The sequence below is a fragment of the Cololabis saira genome, chromosome 21 (assembly GCF_033807715.1).
Source record: "Cololabis saira isolate AMF1-May2022 chromosome 21, fColSai1.1, whole genome shotgun sequence".
Lineage (NCBI taxonomy): Eukaryota > Metazoa > Chordata > Actinopteri > Beloniformes > Belonidae > Cololabis > Cololabis saira.
Genome location: NC_084607.1, coordinates 28962863 through 28984940, shown reverse-complemented (window position 1 = coordinate 28984940; position 22078 = coordinate 28962863). Strand labels below are relative to the sequence as shown.

General features: G+C 44.9%; 1 protein-coding gene across 1 annotated transcript; it reads right to left on the bottom strand.

Moving 5' to 3' along the window:
* Positions 1 to 283: 283 nt before the first annotated feature.
* On the bottom strand, positions 284 to 21520 carry LOC133422142 (germ cell-specific gene 1-like protein). Its single transcript, XM_061712050.1, has 6 exons — positions 21484 to 21520; positions 20254 to 20561; positions 18933 to 18980; positions 18675 to 18839; positions 4943 to 5054; positions 284 to 1370 (listed from the first exon to the last, which is right to left on the bottom strand). Exons 2-6 carry the CDS (start codon positions 20552 to 20554, stop codon positions 911 to 913), a joined length of 1086 nt encoding a protein of 361 aa, XP_061568034.1. The 5' UTR covers positions 20555 to 20561; positions 21484 to 21520; the 3' UTR covers positions 284 to 910.
* Positions 21521 to 22078: the final 558 nt, after the last annotated feature.

Genomic DNA, 22078 nt, shown 5'->3' with positions numbered 1-22078 from the left:
GGTGGCGGGGCGCTCCCTTAGAGATAGGGTGAGGAGCTCTGTCACCCGGGAGGAGCTCGGAGTAGAGCCGCTGCTCCTCCACATCGAGAGGAGCCAGCTGAGGTGGCTCGGGCACCTGTATAGGATGCCCCCTGGACGCCTCCCTCGTGAGGTGTTCCGGGCATGTCCCACCGGGAGGAGGCCCCGAGGAAGACCCAGGACACGCTGGAGTGACTACGTCACTCGACTGGCCTGGGAACGCCTTGGAGTCCCCCCGGAAGAGCTGGAGGAAGTGTCCGGGGAGAGGGAAGTCTGGGGATCCCTGCTCCGACTGCTGCCCCCGCGACCCGGACTCGGATAATGCGGTGGACAATGGATGGATGGATGGATGGATGGAATATGACCCCTGGGTTACTCCTTTTAAAACCCGAATATTCAGTCATGTAAACGGAATAACAGAAAATGGAATATCCTGATCAAACGGAACATGAATTTGTTTTCTGCGCATCTTCTTTTCGCAAGGAATCTTGGTCTTTTGAGTCCAGAAAGTTCTTTTAAACACGGCGAAAGGCAAGACCAGGAGGAGACTAATCATTTCATAAATGTAATGAAGGATATGAACATTTTGGCATTTGTAGATGCTAGAAAGTACCAGGATAGCGAGATTTACAAGAAGGTGAGCGAAAAGTTGCGCGAAGCAGCATTTGTTTTGAATTTGGATACAGGAAGAAGAAGCGGAAATGACGGGAATTGCGTCATGATGTTCTCAGCGCGTCGCTGGTTTGATCCAGATATCCAGAATGATTAATTACCATGTAAACAGGGATAACCATGTTTGCTCACGCATGTAAACGGAATATTCTGAATGTTTCAGTAACCGGAATATTGACCTTAACCCGAATTCTGACTGCATGTAAACGTAGTCACAAGTTCACAGTGGGCTGTTTTCGTCCTCCCCATCCAAATAATTCTCCTTGTGTCTTGCCAGAGTGGCGTAGACAGAGGCAGAATGAGCATGCGAAGGAGACAAGGACAGGGACAGATGGCGGAGTGGAGGTCCAGTCTCAGTGGGGAACGAGGGAAGATGGAAGGAATCGGAGTGCGTGAGCGGAAGAGAGTGGGAGTGCGTGAACCTGGGAGAGGGGCGCGGTGGCGGCGCTGAGGGCGGCTCGTAGTAGGGAGACAGGTGGGAGATCAGGGGGGCTGAGAAAGGGGAGGCCAGGCTGACGGCAGGAGGGGTGTAGTAGGGAGCTGGGGGCAGCAGGCCCACGAAGCTGCAGGGGTTGAGGCCAGACGCGCGCCTGCGACGAACCATCAGGACCTTTTTGGTGTAGTTGTTCAGGGTGGAGACGCCGGCCGCCATGCAGACGGTAAAGGCAGCCCAGGCCACACTGAGGAGAAAAGAGGAGAGAGAAGGAGCAGTAACATACAGTGGGTAGAACAAGTATTTGATACGCTGCCGATTTTGCAGGTTTTCCCACTTGAAAAGCATGTAGAAGTCTGTAATTTTTATCATAGGTACTCTTCAACTGTGAGTGATGGAATCTAAAAAAAAAATCCAGAAAATCACATTGTATGATTTTTAAGTAATTAATTTGCATTTTATTGCATGACATAAGTATTTGATACATCAGAAAAACAGAACTTAATATTTGGTACAGAAACCTTTGTTTGCAATTACAGAGATCAGACGTTTCCTGTAGTTCTTGACCAGGTTTGCACACACTGCAGCAGGGATTTCGGCCCACTCCTCCATACAGATCTTCTCCAGATCCTTCAGGTTTCGGGGCTGTCGCTGGGCAATACGGACTTTCAGCTCCCTCCAAAGATTTTCTATTGGGTTCAGGTCTGGAGACTGGCTAGGCCACTCCAGGACCTTGAAATGCTTCTTACGGAGCCACTCCTTAGTTTCCCTGGCTGTGTGTTTCGGGTCGTTGTCATGCTGGAAGACCCAGCCAAGACCCATCTTCAATGCTCTTACTGAGGGAAGGGGGTTGTTGGCCAAGATCTCGCGATACATGGCCCCATCCATCCTCCCCTCAATACGGTGCAGTCGTCCTGTCCCCTTTGCAGAAAAGCATCCCCAAAGAATGATGTTTCCACCTCCATGCTTCACGGTTGGTATGGTGTTCTTGGGGTTGTACTCATCCTTCTTCTTCCTCCAAACACGACGAATGGAGTTTAGACCAAAAAGCTCTATTTTAGTCTCATCAGACCACATGACCTTCTCCCATTCCTCCTCTGGATCATCCAGATGGTCATTGGCAAACTTCAGACAGGCCTTGACATGCACTGGCTGGAGCAGGGGGACCTTGCGTGCGCTGCAGGATTTTAATCCATGACGGCGTAGTTTGTTACTAATAGTTTTCTTTGAGACTGTGGTCCCAGCTCTCTTCAGGTCATTGACCAGATCCTGCCGTGTAGTTCTGGGCTGATCCCTCACCTTCCTCATGATCATTGATGCCCCACCAGGTGACATTTTGCATGGAGCCCCAGACCGAGGGAGATTGACCGTCATCTTGAACTTCTTCCATTTTCTAATAATTGCGCCAACAGTTGTTGCCTTCTCACCAAGCTGCTTGCCTATTGTCCTGTAGCCCATCCCAGCCTTGTGCAGGTCTACGATTCTATCCCTGATGTCCTTACACAGCTCTCTGGTCTTGGCCATTGTGGAGAGGTTGGAGTTTGTTTGATTGAGTGTGTGGACAGGTGTCTTTTATACAGGTAACAAGTTCAAACAGGTGCAGTTAATACAGGTAATGAGTGGAGAACAGGAGGGCTTCTTAAAGAAGAACTAACAGGTCTGTGAGAGCCGGAAGTCTTACTGGTTGACAGGTGATCAAATACTTATGTCATGCAATAAAATGCTAATTAATTACTTAAAAATCATACAATGTGATTTTCTGGAATTTTTTTTTAGATTCTTTCACTCACAGTTGAAGAGTACCTATGATAAAAATTACAGACTTCTACATGCTTTTCAAGTGGGAAAACCTGCAAAATCGGCAGTGTATCAAATACTTGTTCTCCCCACTGTATGTGTTAGTGAGCTTGTAGTGGTATGTCTAGATTTGGTTGAATTTGGGAAGCATTTCCAGGTTTACGTTTAATGTCTGCAGCATGTTTTGGTCAAAAGACCACAAGGATAAATCTCAGAAGCTCCGTCATCTGCTTTTATTCCTGCTTGTAGCAGCCGATCTAAGAGGTTGACATTATCGTTACACTGCAAAAACTCAAAACCTTACCAGGAATATTTGTCTTATTTCTAGTTAAAATGTCTCATTTTTAGTCAAAACAATCTCATTACACTTAAAAAAAAGACTCATCACTGGAAAAAACAACAATTTTCACCTGTTTCAAGTAGATTTTCATTTAAAATAAGTAGAAAAATCTGCCAGTGGAACAAGATTTTTTTGCTTGTAATGAGAAGATAAATCTTGTCCCACTGGCAGATTTTTCTACTTATTTCAAGTGAAAATTTACTTGAAACAGGTGAAAATTGTCAAATAACGAGTTATTTTTCTGGTAATGACTCTTGTTTTAAGTGTAATGAGATTTTTTGACTACAAATTAGACATTTTAACTAGAAATAAGAGAAATATTCCTGGTAAGATTTTGAGTTTTGCAGTGTAGAAACTATTGTTGCAGCTCCTTGTTGACTACTTTTAGAAGTGAACTAAAGTTGGGTGGAGATAAAAAGGGTGAAGCTGGATATTTCTACATTGAACTGGTTCTGTGATTGAAAGTATCCTGCAAATCTGAACATCTTACTCAAGGACATGTTTCAATATTTACATGGCTTCAAAATAAATGGCATGCTCAAAGTTTTTGAGCTGCTGGTGGGTTTACACATCCAGATAAATCCAGATAAATCCTTTCCAGCACATTATACGTGCCCTTGATTACACTGCTTTGTTGCCTTAAATCTCTTGGAAAGCTACTGAATGTCAATTACAGTTTCAGCTCAAATGCAGCTCATTCAACTGTAGCATAAGAAAGAAAATATTCATGTTAAACTGGAATCTCTTTTGGGGTTAATTCTCTACTGAGAGCACTCAATAAGCATGTCCACCGCTAAGGGAAAAGGCTGGATTTTTTTTGTTTTCCATATCTGCACCAAACCTGCTTGAGGCTTTCTTTTTCCCTGAGGTCCAACTCTCCACCGAGTTTAAAGAAAAGCAGCTCGGTACTCAGAATATCTCAGGTCAGTAGACATCAGACTGAGGAATCAACTAAAACTCCAGCCAGAATTATTATGTGGGGCCCTGTAGCACCCGATATTGTAATAATTTCCTGAAAATGTAATAAAATTTGCACTTAACTCAAACAAAAATGTAATAAAATCCAATAATGTAATAACTTCACCAATAATGTAATAAAATATCCTGACTGATATTGTAATAACATTTTTACCAATAATGTAATAATTTATTACATTATTAGGAATTTATTACATTTTCAGGTGGGCCTTTTTTTTTCTTCCAAAACTGATAATGTAATACTTGACAAATAATGTAATATATTTGTTCATTTTCAGTCAAGAGTTCTTCATTTTGTGTTTTAAGTATCTAAGAATGTTATATACACTGGATTTGAATCACCAGAATGACTATTGGGTTGCAGACTTTGAGTACCATGTAATAAATTCCCAATAATGTAATACGGTATTACATTATTGGTAAAAATGTTATTACAATATCCGTCAGGATATTTTATTACATTATTGGGTTTTATTACATTTTCATTTGAGTTAAGTGCAAATTTTATTACATTTTCAGGAAATTATTACATTATAGGGTGCTACAGGCCCATGTAGGAGTGTCCACTGGTTCCATATCAGGTGGTCCAGATAAGGATGAACAAAATGAACAAAACCACTGACAAATTCACATGGAGCCCATGGACGTTCTCTGTATGTGCTGAACTGTGTGTTTCAAATGAGACAAATGCCCGAAGAACTCACTAGAACGCCCAGGAGTAGCCGTAGCTGTGAGGTTTAAAGTCCTCTGGTCCCAGGGAGACCGTGGTCTGAAACACTTGCATGAACATCATGTGACCAACCATTCCAAGCAGACCTGAGAAGACAGAGGAGAAAAAACAAAAATACAGCAAATAATCAATTTAGATGAAACAAGAAACACCAGCGGTCATTATCAAATCAAAGTCAGAGCATGTCTTGAATCTACCTCCCAGAGGCAATTCAACATTATATGTGAAATTGAAATGGGAAGAAGAATTGAATGTGGAAATTTCATCAGAAGGATGGTATGACATGTGTATATTCTTTTTTTTTTTTTTTTTATTGATCTTTTTATAGGAAACAACATACAATGAAAACATGGAAATCTGTAGTCAAACACACGCATTATACATTGTCTCCTTTTTTTTTTTTTTTTTAAAACACACAAAACCTAACTAAGGAACAGAGTCTCTGTAGCGTTAAATAATAAATAAACAGATGAGCAAGAAATGACCAAAGGAGGAAAGTAATGTATGAGCAAAAATGCATACAAAAAACAAATGCAGTGGTGAATGTAGATGCCCATAAGTGATATCCCATTAACTGGAAATAAATAAAACATAAAAAAAAAACAAATTAAGGAGATGAAAAGAAAATTAAGGGAGGGGGGGGTCAGTCGGTGGGTAGAGTCTTCAACGCGGTAAAGTGGTCTATGAAAGATTGCCATTTGCGAACGAATTTAGCTGCGTTGCCTTTTAAAGAGTATCTCACCTTCTCCAATTTAAGAAAAAACATAACATCACTAAGCCAAATAGAAATAGACGGGGACTTGGGGGATTTCCATAGAAGTAAGATACGACGTCTTGCTAAAAGGGATGTGAAAGCCAATACTTCTGACTGTGTGGGGCTGATATGTGAGGAGTCAACAGTGAGTCCGAATATTGCTAAGAGGGGGGCCATAACAACTTTTTTACCCAGAACTTTAGACATGATCACAGAATAATCACTCCAAAATTTCTGTAACCTAGGACAGGAGAAAAACATATGACTTAAATTGCATGGAGAACCCTGGCATCTGTCGCATAGGTCTGCAACATTCGGATATATTTCCGATAATCGGGATTTTGATAGGTGGGCTCTATGCAGCACCTTAAATTGAATAAGTTCAAATCTAGCGCAAGGCGTGCTAGATCGTATGCTACGGATAGCTTTATCCCACAGCTCCCCTGTGAAGTCAAGGCCCAACTCTCGTCCCCAACCCTCCCGAGCTTTATCTACAGAATGATCATCAAATGTCATACACAGTGCATATATCTTAGATATCAGAGACTTTTGACTGAGTTTCATTGTTAGAAGATCATCCCACGGTTGGTTAGCAGGAAGGGAAGGGAAGCATGGAAACAGAGCAGAGGTGCAGTGTCGAAGCTGGAAGTAGCGAAACAAATGGGAGGCAGGCAAATTGAACTTTGACCTCAGATCTGAAAATGTGGAAAAGATACCATCCTTATATAGATCCCTGAAGTGCTTAATGCCCCGGTTGTACCAAATCATAAAAGTGGTGTCTACTAGTGATGGAGGGAACAGATGATTCTTAGTAACAGGTGTATAGATGGATGGAGAAGCAAATTTAAAGTGGCGCCTAAACTGTGACCAAATCTTAAGGGAGGAAAGCACCACAGGGCTATTTGTAAACTTAGAGGGATTCAATGGTAAAGAGGAGGAGAGTAGGGCCGTTACAGAGGATGAAGAGAGTGACTGAGCCTCCAATCTGCACCATAATAACTCAGGAGACTGAAGCCAATAAATTAGTTTGTGAATATGCGCTGACCAATAGTAAAGCATAAAGTTTGGTAGTGCTAGACCCCCATTAAATTTAAATTTTTGGAGAAGCGAATACCTCACTCTGGGTGTCTTACCGGCCCATAAAAAGTTGGAAACAATTTGGTCAAGTGATTTAAAAAAAGATTTTGGTAGAAATAAAGGAGTGCATTGGAACAAAAAAAGAAATTTAGGCAATACAGTCATTTTCACTGTGTTAATTCTTCCTATCAGTGACAATGGTAGGGAGTTCCACCTCTGTAAGTCCGCCTTCACTCGAGTTACCAGTGAGGAAAAATTAGCGGTGAAAAGAGAGGGCAGAGTGCGGGTCACATTAATCCCTAAGTATCTAAAGCCTGACGGGCTGAGTTTAAAGGGGATATCAGATTGTTTGAGTTGTAAAGCAGAGGAGTTTATGGGGAAGCATTCACACTTGTGAAGATTGACCTTATAGCCGGAGAAGGATCCATAATTCTTCAACAGAGATAATATTGGTGCGATGCTGGTTAAAGGGTCAGATACATATAAAAGTAGGTCGTCTGCATAAAGTGACAATTTAAGTTCCACATTGGACCTAGAGACTCCGCGAAATAGAGGAAGAGTTCTTAAAGCAATTGAAAGTGGTTCGACGGATAGAGCGAATAGCAAAGGGGAGAGAGGGCAGCCCTGTCTCGTGCCACGTGATAATGTAAAATAAGTGGAGTAGTTGTCATTGGTGTGAATGCTGGCCTGAGGGGAAGTGTAAAGAAGTCTAATCCACGATATAAACCTGTGTCCAAATCCGAATTTATGAAGTGTTGCAAAAAGATAGTTAAATTCGACATGATCAAAAGCTTTCTCAGCATCAATTGCGATAACAACTTCAGGGAGTGGAGAAGAATCTTTAGAGAGAATCACATTAAGAAGTGTACGAACATTATAGAAGAGCTGGCGTCCCTTGATGAAACCATTCTGCTCCTCAGATATGATGCTAGGAAGGATCTTATCAAGACGAATTGCTAGTGCTTTGGCTAAAATTTTGACATCTACATTCAGTAAAGACAAGGGCCTATAAGAAGTGCATGATTCAGGGTCCTTGTCCTTCTTCAAAAGGAGGGCAATAGACGCCTGCATTAAAGAGGGAGGCAATGAGCCATGATCAAGGGACTCATTGTACATTGAAAGTAAAAGGGGGGCTAATTTGTCTTTGAATTTTTTGAAAAACTCAGCTCCGAACCCATCGGGACCAGGGGCCTTGTTGCTTTGCGTAGCTTCAATGGCGGCAGCAATTTCTTGCAAGCTGAAAGGAGCATCGAGGCCATTAGCCACATCCAAATTAATAGTAGGGACAGTGATATTATCAAGAAAGGAGGTCATTTCTGCTGTGTCAAGTGGAGATTCTGACTCATAGAGAGAGGAGTAGTATGATTTAAAAATTGTGTTGATGGCGATTGGATCGGTGGTAAGTGTGCCATTAGAATCTCTAATGCTGGGAATCAGTCTCGACGTTGCTTGCCTTTTTAATTGGTGAGCCAATAACCTGCTTGGTTTATCGCCGTGTTCATAATAGTTGGCATGAGCGCGTAATAGGAGCCGTTCAGAATCGGCTGTCGCTATAAGATCGAATTTTGACTGCAAATCAAGCCGTTGTTTCAGTAAACTCGGACTCGGGTTAACTGAGTTTAGTCTGTCTGTGTCCTGAATTTTAGATGTGAGCTCCTGTAATTTAGCCCTGCGGATTTTACTGGCGTATGCTGAATAAGAGATAATCTGTCCTCGCAAATATGCTTTGAGTGATTCCCATACTAGCGAAAAACTGGTAGAATCTGTTTTGTTTAATGCAATGAAATCATCTATTGAAGCAGATATAGAAACATTAAATGCATCGTCGGATAAAAGCAATGGATTAAACCTCCAGGGAGAAGAAAAACGGGGGCGCTCAGACCATGTTATATTCAAAGTTAGAGGGGCGTGATCCGAAATAACAATTGGGTGGTATACGACAGAAGTAACTTTGGGGAGAAGAGAGCCCTCACTCACTCATCTTCTCCCGCTTTTCCGTTACCGGGTCGCGGGGGCAGCAGCCTCAGCAGGGATGCCCAGACTTCCCTCACCCCAGACACTTCCTCCAGCTCTTCCGGGGGGAGTCCGAGGCGTTCCCAGGCCAGCCGAGAGACATAGTCTCTCCAGCGTGTCCTGGGTCTTCCCCGGGGTCTCCTCCCGGTGGGACATGCCTGGAACACCTCCCTAGGGAGGCGTCCAGGAGGCATCCGGTACAGATGCCCAAGCCACCTCAGCTGACTCCTCTCAATGTGGAGGAGTAGCGGCTCGACTCCGAGCTCCTCCCGGGTGACCGAACTCCTCACCCTATCTCTAAGGGAGCGTCCAGCCACCCTGCGGAGGAAACTCATCTCGGCCGCTTGTATCCGCGATCTTGTCCTTTCGGTCACTACCCAAAGTTCATGACCATAGGTGAGGGTAGGGGCGTAGATTGACCGGTAAATCGAGAGCTTCGCCTTTCGACTCAGCTCCCTCTTCACCACGACGGTCCAGTACATCGACCGCATTACTGCGGACGCTGCACCGATCCGCCTGTCAATCTCACGCTCCATTGTTCCCTCACTCGTGAACAAGATCCCGAGATACTTGAACTCCTCCACCTGAGGCAGGATTTCTCCACCCACCCGGAGAAGGCATGCCACCCTTTTCCGGTCGAGAACCATGGCCTCGGTCTTGGAGGTGCTGATTCTCATCCCTGCCGCGTCGCACTCGGCCGCAAACCGCCCCAGCACATGCTGGAGGTCCCGGTCTGATGAAGCCAACAGGACAACATCATCTGCAAAAAGCAGAGATGAAATCCTGAGGTTCCCAAACCGGATCCCCTCCGGCCCCTGGCTGCGCCTAGAAATCCTGTCCATAAAAATTATGAACAGGACCGGTGACAAAGGGCAGCCCTGCCGGAGTCCAACATGCACCGGGAACAAGTCTGACTTACTGCCGGCAATGCGAACCAGACTCCTGCTTCGATCATACAGAGACCGGACAGCCCTTAGTAGAGGGCCCCGGACTCCATACTCACTCAGCACCCCCCACAGAATGGCACGAGGGACACGGTCAAATGCCTTCTCCAGATCCACAAAACACATGTAGACTGGTTGGGCAAATTCCCATGAACCCTCGAGCACCCTGCGGAGGGTATAGAGCTGGTCCAGTGTTCCACGACCGGGACGAAAACCGCATTGTTCCTCCTGAATCCGAGGTTCGACTATCGGCCGTAATCTCCTCTCCAGTACCCTGGCGTAGACTTTCCCCGGGAGGCTGAGAAGTGTGATCCCCCTGTAGTTGGAACACACTCTCCGGTCCCCCTTTTTAAACAGAGGGACCACCACCCCAGTTTGCCACCCCAGCGGTACTGTCCCCTTCCTCCATGCAATGTCGCATAGGCGTGTCAGCCAAGACAGCCCTACGACATCCAGAGACTTGAGGTACTCAGGGCGAATCTCATCCACCCCCGGTGCCCGGCCACCGAGGAGCTTACGAACCACCTCGGTGACCTCGGCTTGGGTGATGGATGAGCACGCCTCCGAGCCCCAACCCTCTGCTTCCTCAGTGGAAGGCATGTCAGTCGGGTTAAGGAGATCCTCAAAGTATTCCTTCCACCGTCCGACAATGTCCCCAGTCGAGGTCAACAGCTCCCCACCAGCACCATAAATGGTGCCGGCAGAGTACTGCTTCCCCCTTCTGAGGCGCCGAACGGTCCTCCAGAATTTCCTCGAGGCCGACCGAAAGTCCTCCTCCATGGCCTCCCCGAACTCCTCCCAGACCCGAGTTTTTGCCTCCAAGACTGCCCGAGCCGCGGCCCGCTTGGCCTGCCGGTACCCATCTACTGCGTCAGGAGTCCCACCGGCCAACATAGCCCGGTAGGACTCCTTCTTCAGTCTGACGGCATCCTGTACTTCCGGTGTCCACCACCGGGTTCTAGGATTGCCGCCACGACAGGCACCGGAGACCTTGCGTCCACAGCTTCGAGCCGCCGCGTTGACAATGGAGGCAGAGAACATGGTCCACTCGGACTCGATGTCCCCCGCCTCCCCCGGGATCCGAGAGAAGCTCTCCCGGAGGTGGGAGTTGAAGATGTCCCTGACAGAGGGCTCAGCCAGACGTTCCCAACAGACCCTCACAATCCGTTTGGGTCTGCCCGGTCTGTCCAACCTCCTCCTCCGCCAGCGCATCCAACTCACCACCAGGTGGTGATCAGTTGACAGCTCAGCCCCTCTCTTCACCCGAGTGTCCAAGACATGCGGCCGAAGGTCAGATGAAACGACAACAAAGTCGATCATTGACCTCCGGCCTAGGGTGTCCTGGTGCCACGTGCACTGATGGACACCCTTATGCTTGAACATGGTGTTCGTGATGGACAAACTGCGACTCGCACAGAAGTCCAACAACAAAACACCACTCGGGTTCAGATCGGGGAGGCCGTTCCTCCCAATCACGCCTCTCCAGGTATCACTGTCATTGCCCACGTGAGCGTTGAAGTCCCCCAGTAGAACAATGGAGTCCCCAGTTGGAGCACTATCAAGTACTCCTCCCAGGGACTCCAAGAAGGCCGGGTACTCCCCACTGCTGTTCGGCCCGTAGGCACAAACAACAGTGAGAGACCTATCCCCGACCCGAAGGCGCAGGGAAGCGACCCTCTCGTTCACCGGGGTGAACTCCAACACATGGCGGCTGAGCTGGGGGGCTATAACCAAGCCCACACCAGCCCGCCGCCTCTCACCCTGGGCAACTCCAGAGTAGTGGAGGGTCCAGCCCCCTTCAAGGAGCTGGGTTCCAGAGCCCAAGCTATGTGTGGAGGTGAGCCCGACTATCTCTAGCCGGTATCTCTCAACCTCACGCACAAGCTCCGGCTCCTTCCCCCCCAGCGAGGTGACATTCCATGTCCCCACTGTGAGGGTTGATGTCCAGGGATTGGGTCGTCGAGGCACCCCGCCACGACTGCTACCCAGCCCACAATGCACCGGCCTGCCATGGTCCTTCCTGCGGGTGGTGGGCCTACTGGAAGGCGGACCCGCGTCGCCGTTTCGGGCTGAGCCCGGCCGGGTCCCACGGGCAAAGACCCGGCCACCAGGCGCTCGCCTACGAGCCCCGACCCCAGGCCTGGCTCCAGGGCGGGGCCCCGGTGACGCCGATCCGGGCGACGTAACGGTCCTTGCTCTTGTTTTATCCATGTTTGGCTTGTGAACCGCTCTTAGTCTGGCCCGTCACCCAGGACCTGTTTGCCATGGGAGTCCCTACCAGGGGCGAAAGTGCCCCCGACAACAAAGCTCCTAGGATCACTCGGGCACACAAACCCCTCCACCACAGTAAGGTGGCGGTTCAAGGAGGGGGAGAAGAGAGCCATCAACAAAAAAATAGTCAATACGTGAATATGACTGATGTACTTGTGAAAAAAAAGAGAATTCCTTATCTCCAGGATGTGAGACCCTCCACGGATCAACAAGCCCGTTCTTGACTGTAAAATCGGTAATAGATTTTCACATAGAGGATTGAGTCAAAGTACGAGGATTCGAACGGTCCAAAGAAGGATTAATAACACAATTCAGATCACCGCCCAGTATTGTAATATGCGTATTTAAGAAAGGGAGGTTGCCAAACAGCCTATCCGTAAAATTGGGGTCATCAAAATTAGGGGCATATATATTCACCAACAATACAGGGTTACAGTATAGAGTGCCCGCAACAATAAGATATCTACCATTCTTATCGGATATTGTCCTGGAGACGGAGAAATTGACTCTTTTGTTGATCAAAATTGCTACTCCTCTAGACCTAGAATCAAAATTTGAATGAAAAATATCACCCACCCAAGCTCGTTTGAGTCTGAAATGATCTTTATTTCGCAAATGAGTTTCCTGAAGGAAAGCTATGTCAGTGTCCAGGCGTTTCAAATGTGAAAAAATCTTTGATCGCTTAATTGGATTATTCACACCTTTCACATTCCAGCTAGTGAATGTAATGTTTGATCCAGTATCAGGCTTGCGCAGATTACGATCGTTCATAGGCATTCTCTGAGAGAAAATAAGACCGACTCACCCACCACCAGAGGAGATATAAGGAAAAGAGGTAAAAGGGAAAACCAAAACAAACAAAACTCAGGAGTATACCTACAGAGACAAAAAGCCAACATCCCATAACCCCCGCCCACCCACCCAACGCACATTAGATGATCCCATCCCCAAACGATGGAAACAGCCGTGCTGGCTTCAAAGGAAGCCATTCTCGAAAAGAGATGCTTTCGACTATAAAGCTAAATACAAAAACAAAAACAAAATTAGCTCCTGCAGAGTTAAAACCTTAAAAAAAAAAATAAAATAAAATATGAGGCATATGAAACCATCAATCTGAGGCATTCTGACGATCGCTGTCTTGTCAGGGTAACAACAAACGTAAATTAAGGAGATCTTTGGCCTATAGAACAATAATATATACATATATGCACTCACACAGACACGCACACACATGCACACAATTTAAGCAAAGACAGGGGTGTGTGCATATTTTCTAATCAAGGCATCATACCAGAGAAATGATTAGGCCATCAATTTAAAACGGTGTTGTTCCCATTGATAGTTAGAAGAGAAAAGAAAAAAAAATTAATAAACAAATAAAAAATAAAAAATAAAAAATTACGACATAAAGTCCCATTTTCTGAATTGACTCAGTCACTCACCCCGGGCCAGAGTCCCGCACGGACATCAAGCTGGATAAATCGTCCCAGAAAACTAGCTGGTAGTCACTTTTTTTATTTTCCTGATGAATGCCAGGGCTTCATCTGGCGACGTGAAGTCCCGCTGCTGGCCGTCATGGGTTACACGCAGCCGTGCGGGATACAGCAATCCATACCGGACTCCTTCAATCTCCCGCAGCTGACGGCGCACGTCATTAAAGGCAGCGCGCACCCGCGCTGTCTTGGCTGTGTGGTCCGGGAACACGGAGATGCTCATACCCCGGACTTTGATCTGCTGCCGCTCTCTCGCCTTTCTCAGGATGTCAGCGCAGTCGGTGTAATAATGGAGCCTAGCCACTATTGCGCGGGGCCGCTCCCCGGGCTTCGGTCTCGGCATGAGGGTGCGGTGGGCTCTATCCACCACCGGCTCTGCGTCGAGGGAGAAGGCTTCCGCCAATAGCCTGGAAACACCGGCTGCAGATGAAGAGTCAGGATCCTCCTCCGGGACGCCAATAATCCGTACGTTCTGCCGACGAGACCTAGACTCCAAATCCTCGCATCTGTCCTCCAGCCTCACATATTCTTTCGACAAGTGATCCACTTTTTTCTGGAGAGCAACGATGTCGTCTGAGCAGCTTGAGAGCGAGAGCTCGATCCCAGCGACCGTGGTCGCGAGACCCGCGACGTCCGCCTTCATGGAGGAAATACTGCCAGAAAGATCGGCTTTAAGAGAAAGCAGCTCGGACTTAATGGACGTTAAATTCTCGGTAAGTGCTGCCTGAAGCTCTGACCGAAATATAGCTGCAACATCATTGCGGAGAGCGGAGAGGAGTTCGGTTTTAAGCCGGCTGAACTCCGCAGCTGGAACCTGCGCAGCGCAGGTGCTCTCCGGAGGAGGAGAATCACCACGGGGCGAGGAGACAGCATGAGCAGCAGGCCGCGGGTTAGCTGGAGGGTTATTCCCCGCTTTAATGGACTTTGGAGGCATTTCCGTGGTAAGTTGTCGAAGTAACCGCGTTGAAAATAATTTAGTTAAAACTAGGGTTGTCCCGATCAGGATTTTTTAGCTCCCGATCCGATCCCGATCACTTGAGTTTGAGTATCTGCCGATCCCGATTTTTCCCGATCCGATCACTTTTTTTGGCTCCCGATACATTTCCGATACTTTTTCCCAATCAGATACATTTTGGCAAAGAATTAAGTAAAAAAGTAAAGTAAAAAAAAGTAAAGTAAATTAAGTAAAAAACATTCTCTCCAACATGGACATATTTTTGTTTTTTCACTGACTGCATCATTGGATCAAAACAAAGCTTATCAGCTCTGGTGCCACAAAATGTAGAAACATGAAATTGTAAACTAAAACAAAAAGTTCAGAATAGTAAAATAACAAAAATAAATCAATTTCACTTCAAAAGGAGGTAGTTTACTTACGAGGTTTAAAAGTTGAATGACATCCAGTCAAACTCACAATCAATAAGAAAATGAAAATACATTTTGGCTTAACCGTAGTGCAGAATTCTCAACAGCATGAAATGAATAGCAGCAGATATTCATTGTGGCTGTTATAGTTTTCTGTCACTGTGTTGTGCTGATGTCACGCAGAGCGTAGGAACCAATTGTGGTTGTTCAGACACGGACCCTTTAGACCGTAACACCAGCCTGCAAAATAGCAGTCCGTCATCCCTGTGTTGTTACCGAGTCAATAAAGTGGACCAAAAGATGATTTACGAGTGACGGATAATCATTTACATAACACTACAGTCACTTTTCTCCGACAGCTTTTCTTTGTTTTTAAAACTTTCAGACCGTTTATCTGAGCGTAGCCTAGCTGCTGTTAGCTCTCTGTTAGCCACGCTTCCTTCCCCACCAGCACAAACGATTCTTCAGCCGCCGGCGCTGCCCAAAATCTTACAATAAACACACATCAACTGTCTGTATTGTTAAATGCAATTATAAAATGATTAAATAATTAATATATGTTAAAACATAGGCACAGAGCAATAAGCAAACAAATAAGACGCAGGCATCAGAATGGCTTGTCCTAAAAAAAGAGGAAAATTCTCGACGTGGACGAGTGAGGGCACAACGCGCCCGAACCCTCTAGGGGCGTCCGGGGGCATGCTCCCCCCGAAAAATTTTGAAAAATAGACTCAAAATGGTGCATTCTGGTGGTCTCAAAGCTCCATAATCACATCTTTTATCAATGCAAGAATACACACAAAAAATCTGAATTTTTGCAAAGAATGATGCATTTTGATAACATAATAACACGCATTCATCATCATGGGTAATTCTTCATGCATGAATAAATCTTGAAATCAAGATAATTATATCTTAAACTTCTACAATGGCCAGAATCCCCCTTTCACACCTAAATTAAATGACAAAACGACAAAAGACAAGCAGCTCCTTGTCTTTCAGAACTGTGGTGTGGAACTCCGAACAGATCTGCTCAAAGTTCAGTGATGAGGAGCTCCACTGAACTATTTGTTATAATTTTGATTATTTAATTATTTATTGATTTCATAAAATATTCAAATTTTTTGAGATTTTTTATTTGGGGTTTTCATAAGCTGTGGGCCATAATCATTAAAATTATAACAAATAAAGGCTTAAAATATCTCACTTTGCATGTAGTGGGAAATAATATATTTGTTTCACCTTTAGTTGAATTTACTGAAACTAATTAAGTTTAGCAATATATTCTAATTTTCTGACCTTCACCTGTATATTATGACCAATAAATAAGAGCATAATATATGTCCCATATCACACCATATCAAGCTCAGGGGATGATTCAGGTATGAGGAACTGTACAACAGATGCCTGGTTCCTCTGGATGTTATATTACGTTTATGGAGGTTCCTGCAGCATGCTGTCTGACACACCTCAGAGAGACCTCTGTTTCCTCTTTTAGGACGAGGTGGGGTGTCTGGAGCCTCTGGAGACATCTTCACTTGACTTTTTTTTTGTTTAAAGTCGCGTGTGTCGGTGCAGTTAGCAGCAGTGAGTGGTAAAGCCTGATTTATGGTTCCGCGTCAGACCAACGCAGAACCTACGCCGTACATTGCGGGTCGCCGCGTACTCTACGGCGTAGGCTCTGCGTCGATTTAACGCGGAACCATAACTGAGGCTTAACGAGGCAACGGAGCGCAAAGGGGTTCCGTATTGGTTCAATACGGAACGCAACTTTTAATTCCCAATTACGTAACAATTCCATATTTCAAGGGGCGGGTGGCAAGCCCATACTCATCTCTGCACAGCCTACCTGCAACACAGCAGTGCTGCTGCTTTTTTGTCCCGCTGCTGTGTATTTTAAACTGAGCTGCCGGCTCCTCTTCATTTCTGCTGCTGCCGTCTGCGGCTGTCTGTCTGTGAAGGCTGATTTATGGTACTGCGTTAAATCGACGCAGAACCTACGCCGCAACCCTACTTTTTTATTTATTTTTCCCCCCGTTCCGCGGAAACCGTGGAAATTGTTTGCTGAGACCAAAATCCGCGGAATTCCGCGGATCCGCGGAAGAATCTGATGCCTGAAGACGTTCTTGCCTGGAGCTGCTGGCGGCTCCGCTCTGAGCTGCAGCTGGGGCTCAGAGCAGAGCCGCCCGGCTCTTCTGGCCGCTGCGCCGACTCCGCGCTCCCAGCGCTACCGGGTCGCGGAGTCGGAAACCAGCCGGCCGAGCCATAACAGTATGTCCCGATACTTTTTTGGCCGATCCCGATCTTTTGAAAATGACGTGATCGGGCCCGATCGATCGGCCACCCGATCGATCGGGACAACACTAGTTAAAACCAAAGCCGTGGGAGTGATGCAAAAAGTGCCTATAAATGTTGAATTAAAATTAACTCTGCAGGAGCTCCGCTAATCACGTCTCACCCCATGTACAGCTAAGCCGGAAGCCGACATGTGTATATTCTAACATACTTCCACAAGCTCACACCAATGGAGAGTGTTTAATTGGAAAAATTTAATTCGGTATTTTATAACGCCTAAGATCCAAAGTAAAGAATCGTCAACATCTCATCCTTGCTGGAGACAATGTGGTTCTTTAAATGCACATCATGCACATATCTTTTGGAATTGTGAAAAAGTTAAATCTTTTTGGAAAGATGTACATTCAGTTTTGACAAAAGTACTTGGATATGAGATTCCATTGACATGTACTGTCTTATACTTCTGTCACATTACAACGGTAGTGCAGGCAGAGGATCGCTGGTTGGTTAAGACTCTCCTTACAGCTACTAGGAAAACCATTACTAGAAGCTGCTAGAAACCTGAATCACATACTCTAAAACAGTGGCTGGATATTATTAAAGAAATATGGACGATGGAAAGACTGACCCATATCCTGGGTTTGAGGCAAGGGCTATTTGAGAAGAGATGGCAAAAGTGGACATTTTATCTAGAGCAGGGGTCGGCAAACCAAAATGTTGAAAGAGCCATATTGGACCAAAAACACAAAAAACAAATATGTCTGGAGCCGCAAAAAATGAAAAGTCTTAGAATGCCTTAGAATGAAGGCAACACATGCTGCATGTATCTATATTAGTTATAACTGGGGGAAGATTGTTTTTTTCATTATGCACTTCGAGAAAAAAGTCGAAATGTTGAAAAAAAGTCGAAATGTCAAGAAAAAAGTCGAAATGTTGAGGAAAAAAAGTCGAAATGTTGAGAAAAAAGTCAAAATGTCGAGATTAATGTTGAAGTACAATCTCGAGGAAAAAGTCAAAATGTCGAGAAAAAAGTCAAAATTTCGAGATTAAAAAGGAAAGGAAAAAGGAGGAAAAAAGAAGAAAAGAAGAAAAAAGAAAAAAAGAGAAAAAAAGAAAAAAAAGAAAAAAAGGAAAAAAGAAGAAATAAAGAAGAAAAAAAGGAAAAAAAAGGTCAAACATTTTTGAAAAAGCTCCAGGGAGCCACTAGGGCGGCGCTAACGAGCCGCGTGCGGCTCTGGAGCCGCGGGTTGCCGACCCCTGATCTAGAGAAAGCATAAGGATGCGGACCTTTTTTTTCTTTCTCTTTTCTTTTTTTGGATAGATTATTAATGTGCTAACCCACAAGTTTATATTCATGTTTCTCTAATTTTTATTTTTATTTGTTTGTTTGTTGCACGGTGAATATACAGATAATCTTTGTAATCTGGTAAAAATGTGCAGTTGTAATAACCTGAAAATCCAATAAAGACAAAGTGACAAAAAAAAAGAATGTACCTCCCAGGATGGTGAAGACGGCAGCGAAGGCGTTGAGCAGCTGCCCCCAGCGCAGCGTGGAGGGGAACCAGGCCCGGATGCACAGCTGCACACACAGCAGCATGCAGCTGATCAGCAGCAGGCCGGTGTACACCAGCTCCATGGACAGAGACAGCCACATCATCGCTGCGGAGGCATGGGGAGAGAATAAAACACTGGGAAGGGATGGATCCCAAACCATCAAGAAGCCAAAAGGAAAACAAAAATACAAGAGCATACCTTTTTCAGATCCTGGAGTTAAAGTATGAAACTCCCGACACCTCTCCTCTAAAATAATAATGATAAACAAGAATAAACTCAGCAAAAAGCAGCATCAACACAACAAAAATCACAACTCAAGGCGACGCTGCCGTCTAATTACTGTGTTGAAACCGAATAAGAGCTTGCGTAAGTGCTTTCATTGGCAGAATCAGTCTGACAGGAGATTAGAGGATTTATTTGGTGTAAATCTGACAGAATGGAGGCAGAAACCAAAAGCTTGAGCTACGTCACAAAATAAAACTGTTTCCCACTTTGGACATCTTTCTTTTAAATTTTACGATCACATTTCAACCTAAAAACATTTTCTTTTGTGAAATACTCCCAACTACAGATTCAAGCACAAGATAGAAAGGGGGACAGCATGGAGTGGTTTCAGTGGATGCTTAAGCTTCTTCGTGGGTTGATTACCAAACTGTTTACACGACGGCTCAAATAATCCGTGTATGGCTTGAAATTAACTAAAATCCGTGACTTGGAGGAAACAGATGCACATAGGAGGAGCAGAGAAAAAATCAGCAGATTATCATTTATTTCTCCTCCCTGCAGAGTTGTTTTCATGCATGTTTGAATTGGTTCTATTCATTTCTTTTTCTCCTTTTTTATAGCGTCGTCAGGGCCACGTACCGGAGTACTTAAATAGCATTCATTCACGTACTTTCAGCCACTGAACGGGGTTTATTGAATTAGAATATGCTACTTAATTGACCTTGGTGAGACTGTTAGTTTGAGGCACAAAAGCCGCCCACACTCAGCTTTCAAAATCAGCTGCTATTCAGATGTTTGCGAATCCTGTTAACCTTTTTCTCCCTGGCTTTTAATCCATAATTGAGTCCTGCTGCTGAGGTCTAAATCTCTGTGAGCAGAACACACACCGATGATAATCCTCTTTGGGCTCAGCACATAAGAGGCGAGCTCCCGATCGCACGTACGTGGGCATTCATGAGATCGCCATCCACCATCATCCTGTGAAAGATTTCATCGTACACGTTTTAAAGGTGGTTGCAGCCCAATCAGCCCAAATTGTCAAGAAATCCTTCACAAAGACACTTTTAAATACCATTTCCATGACAACATGTAATTTCTTTGAACACATCCATTGTTCTCTCATCAATCCCTCTCAGAGTCTCCAGGGACGAGTCCAGGCTTTTGTGAGAACATGAGTAACTTTGTCCCTTTGACTCCCAGTTGTGATCAATGACAACTCCTAATTGATCCCAACTAAGCCAGAGGCTACAGCTAAAGAAGCCCGTTTCCTGCCTGCTTTCCTCCTCTGCCTCACCCCATTCGTCTGTGTGGATGTCCTCCTCACAGATGAAGAACAGGCCGGTGTGGAAGGTTGGAAAGATGAAGCGGTCGTCCCCGGTCTCCCAGTAAAACTGGCCGTCGTTGGAGGAGTTGGACGTGCCGGGAACCGGGATGCAGTTGCTGCTCTTTGTGGCCGAGCAGAGCGGCTTGGGGACCTTCCGTGTCCCCATGCACCAGAAGGAGGATGTGAGGGCCACTGTGTTCAGAACGAGGGACACAAGTGTCTCGAAGAAGGAGAGGGAAGGGGAACGCATCCTCTGCAGGAGCGTCATCATGCAGGGACTGATGGGAAAGGACAAAATGAACGGTGGACGGAGGTGTCAAAAGTATTCACATTCATTACTCAGGTAGAAGTATAGATACTAGAGCTTAAAAATACTCCTGTAGAAGTTGAAGTATCAACTCAAGTTTTTACTCAAGTAAAAGTATAAAAGTACTGGTTTTAAAACTAATTAAAGTATAAAAGTAAAAGTAATGTAAGGGGGAAAAAAGCCATTAAGGACAAAAGCCATTGAAAAGGAATGCATCTTAGTATAATGCAAATATATTAAAGAACCATATATGTGTACTATTGAGCATTAACATGTGTTTCAGAGAGCAGGAGATATGATGACTAGTTGCCTATAAGTATTGTAATGGTGCAAAAAGTCAAACTTCAAAGGCATGTTATCATTTATCCTAACCTTTATTGGAATGTACATCCAAGTTTAGTTGCAGGAATCTGAGGGAACGGATGTAAGAACAAAACTGGACAAGAACATCTGAAACAACCACAACCAAATTCACTCTATCCGGATGGAGCAATTTAACTGGATAGTTTTTTTTAAAGGCCGAAATGAAATAGAGTAACAAGGCTGTTTTTAAAATGTAAGGAGTAAAAAGTACAGATAATTGTGTGAAAATGTAAGGAGTAAAAGTAAAAAATCGTCTGAAAAATAATTACTCCAGTGAAGTATAGATAACCAAAATTTCTACTTAAGTAAGGTAAGGAAGTATTTGTACTTTGTTACTTGACACCTCTGACGGTGGAGATGCAGAAATAAAGACATGGGCTACTTTACTCAAGCAGAAAAGCAACGCTTGGAGGGTTTCAAGTTAGTAGCTGAATATGTCAAGTCAAGTGACTGTGGGTACAAATGCATGTTAATAAAAGTACCAGCAGCATGTTATTAGTTTCCAAGGAGAAGCAGCGTGCCACATTTACCTCAGATGATTGTTCAGGCTTGTGAAAGAGTCTCCTGCCGTCAGGTGGAAGAAGAATCTGCCGGTCTCCAGGTCCACTCTCCCTCACACTCCACTCTTCATCAGATGCTCCGCTGGTTGTGGCCCGACTGTCACACTGACCTCTGCGAGCCGTCTGACTATCACTCTTTATTATCCGATCCCACCCTTAGACACAACTGTGAACATACCACACACACACACACACAAACTCACACACACCCTCTTTTTTTAATCCTGCCTCATAAATCCAACACGGACAGCTCTCGTCCATCTGTTTTCATTTCAATTCCTAGACTCATTTTGATAACTTTCAGCACACCGTCTTCACAATACCAGCTGTTTCATTGAGTTTTGCCAGATTATAGCAGCTGGTTGAATGTGTGTGTGTGTGTGTGTGTGTGTGTCTGTGTACAGTCGGGCAAAAAATATTTAGTCAACCATCAATTATGCAAGTTCTCCCACTTAAAAAGATGAGAGAGGCCTGTAATTTTCATCATAGTTACACTTCAACTATGAGAGACAGAATGGGTGGAAAGAATCCAGAAAATCACATTGTAGGATTTTTACTGAATCAC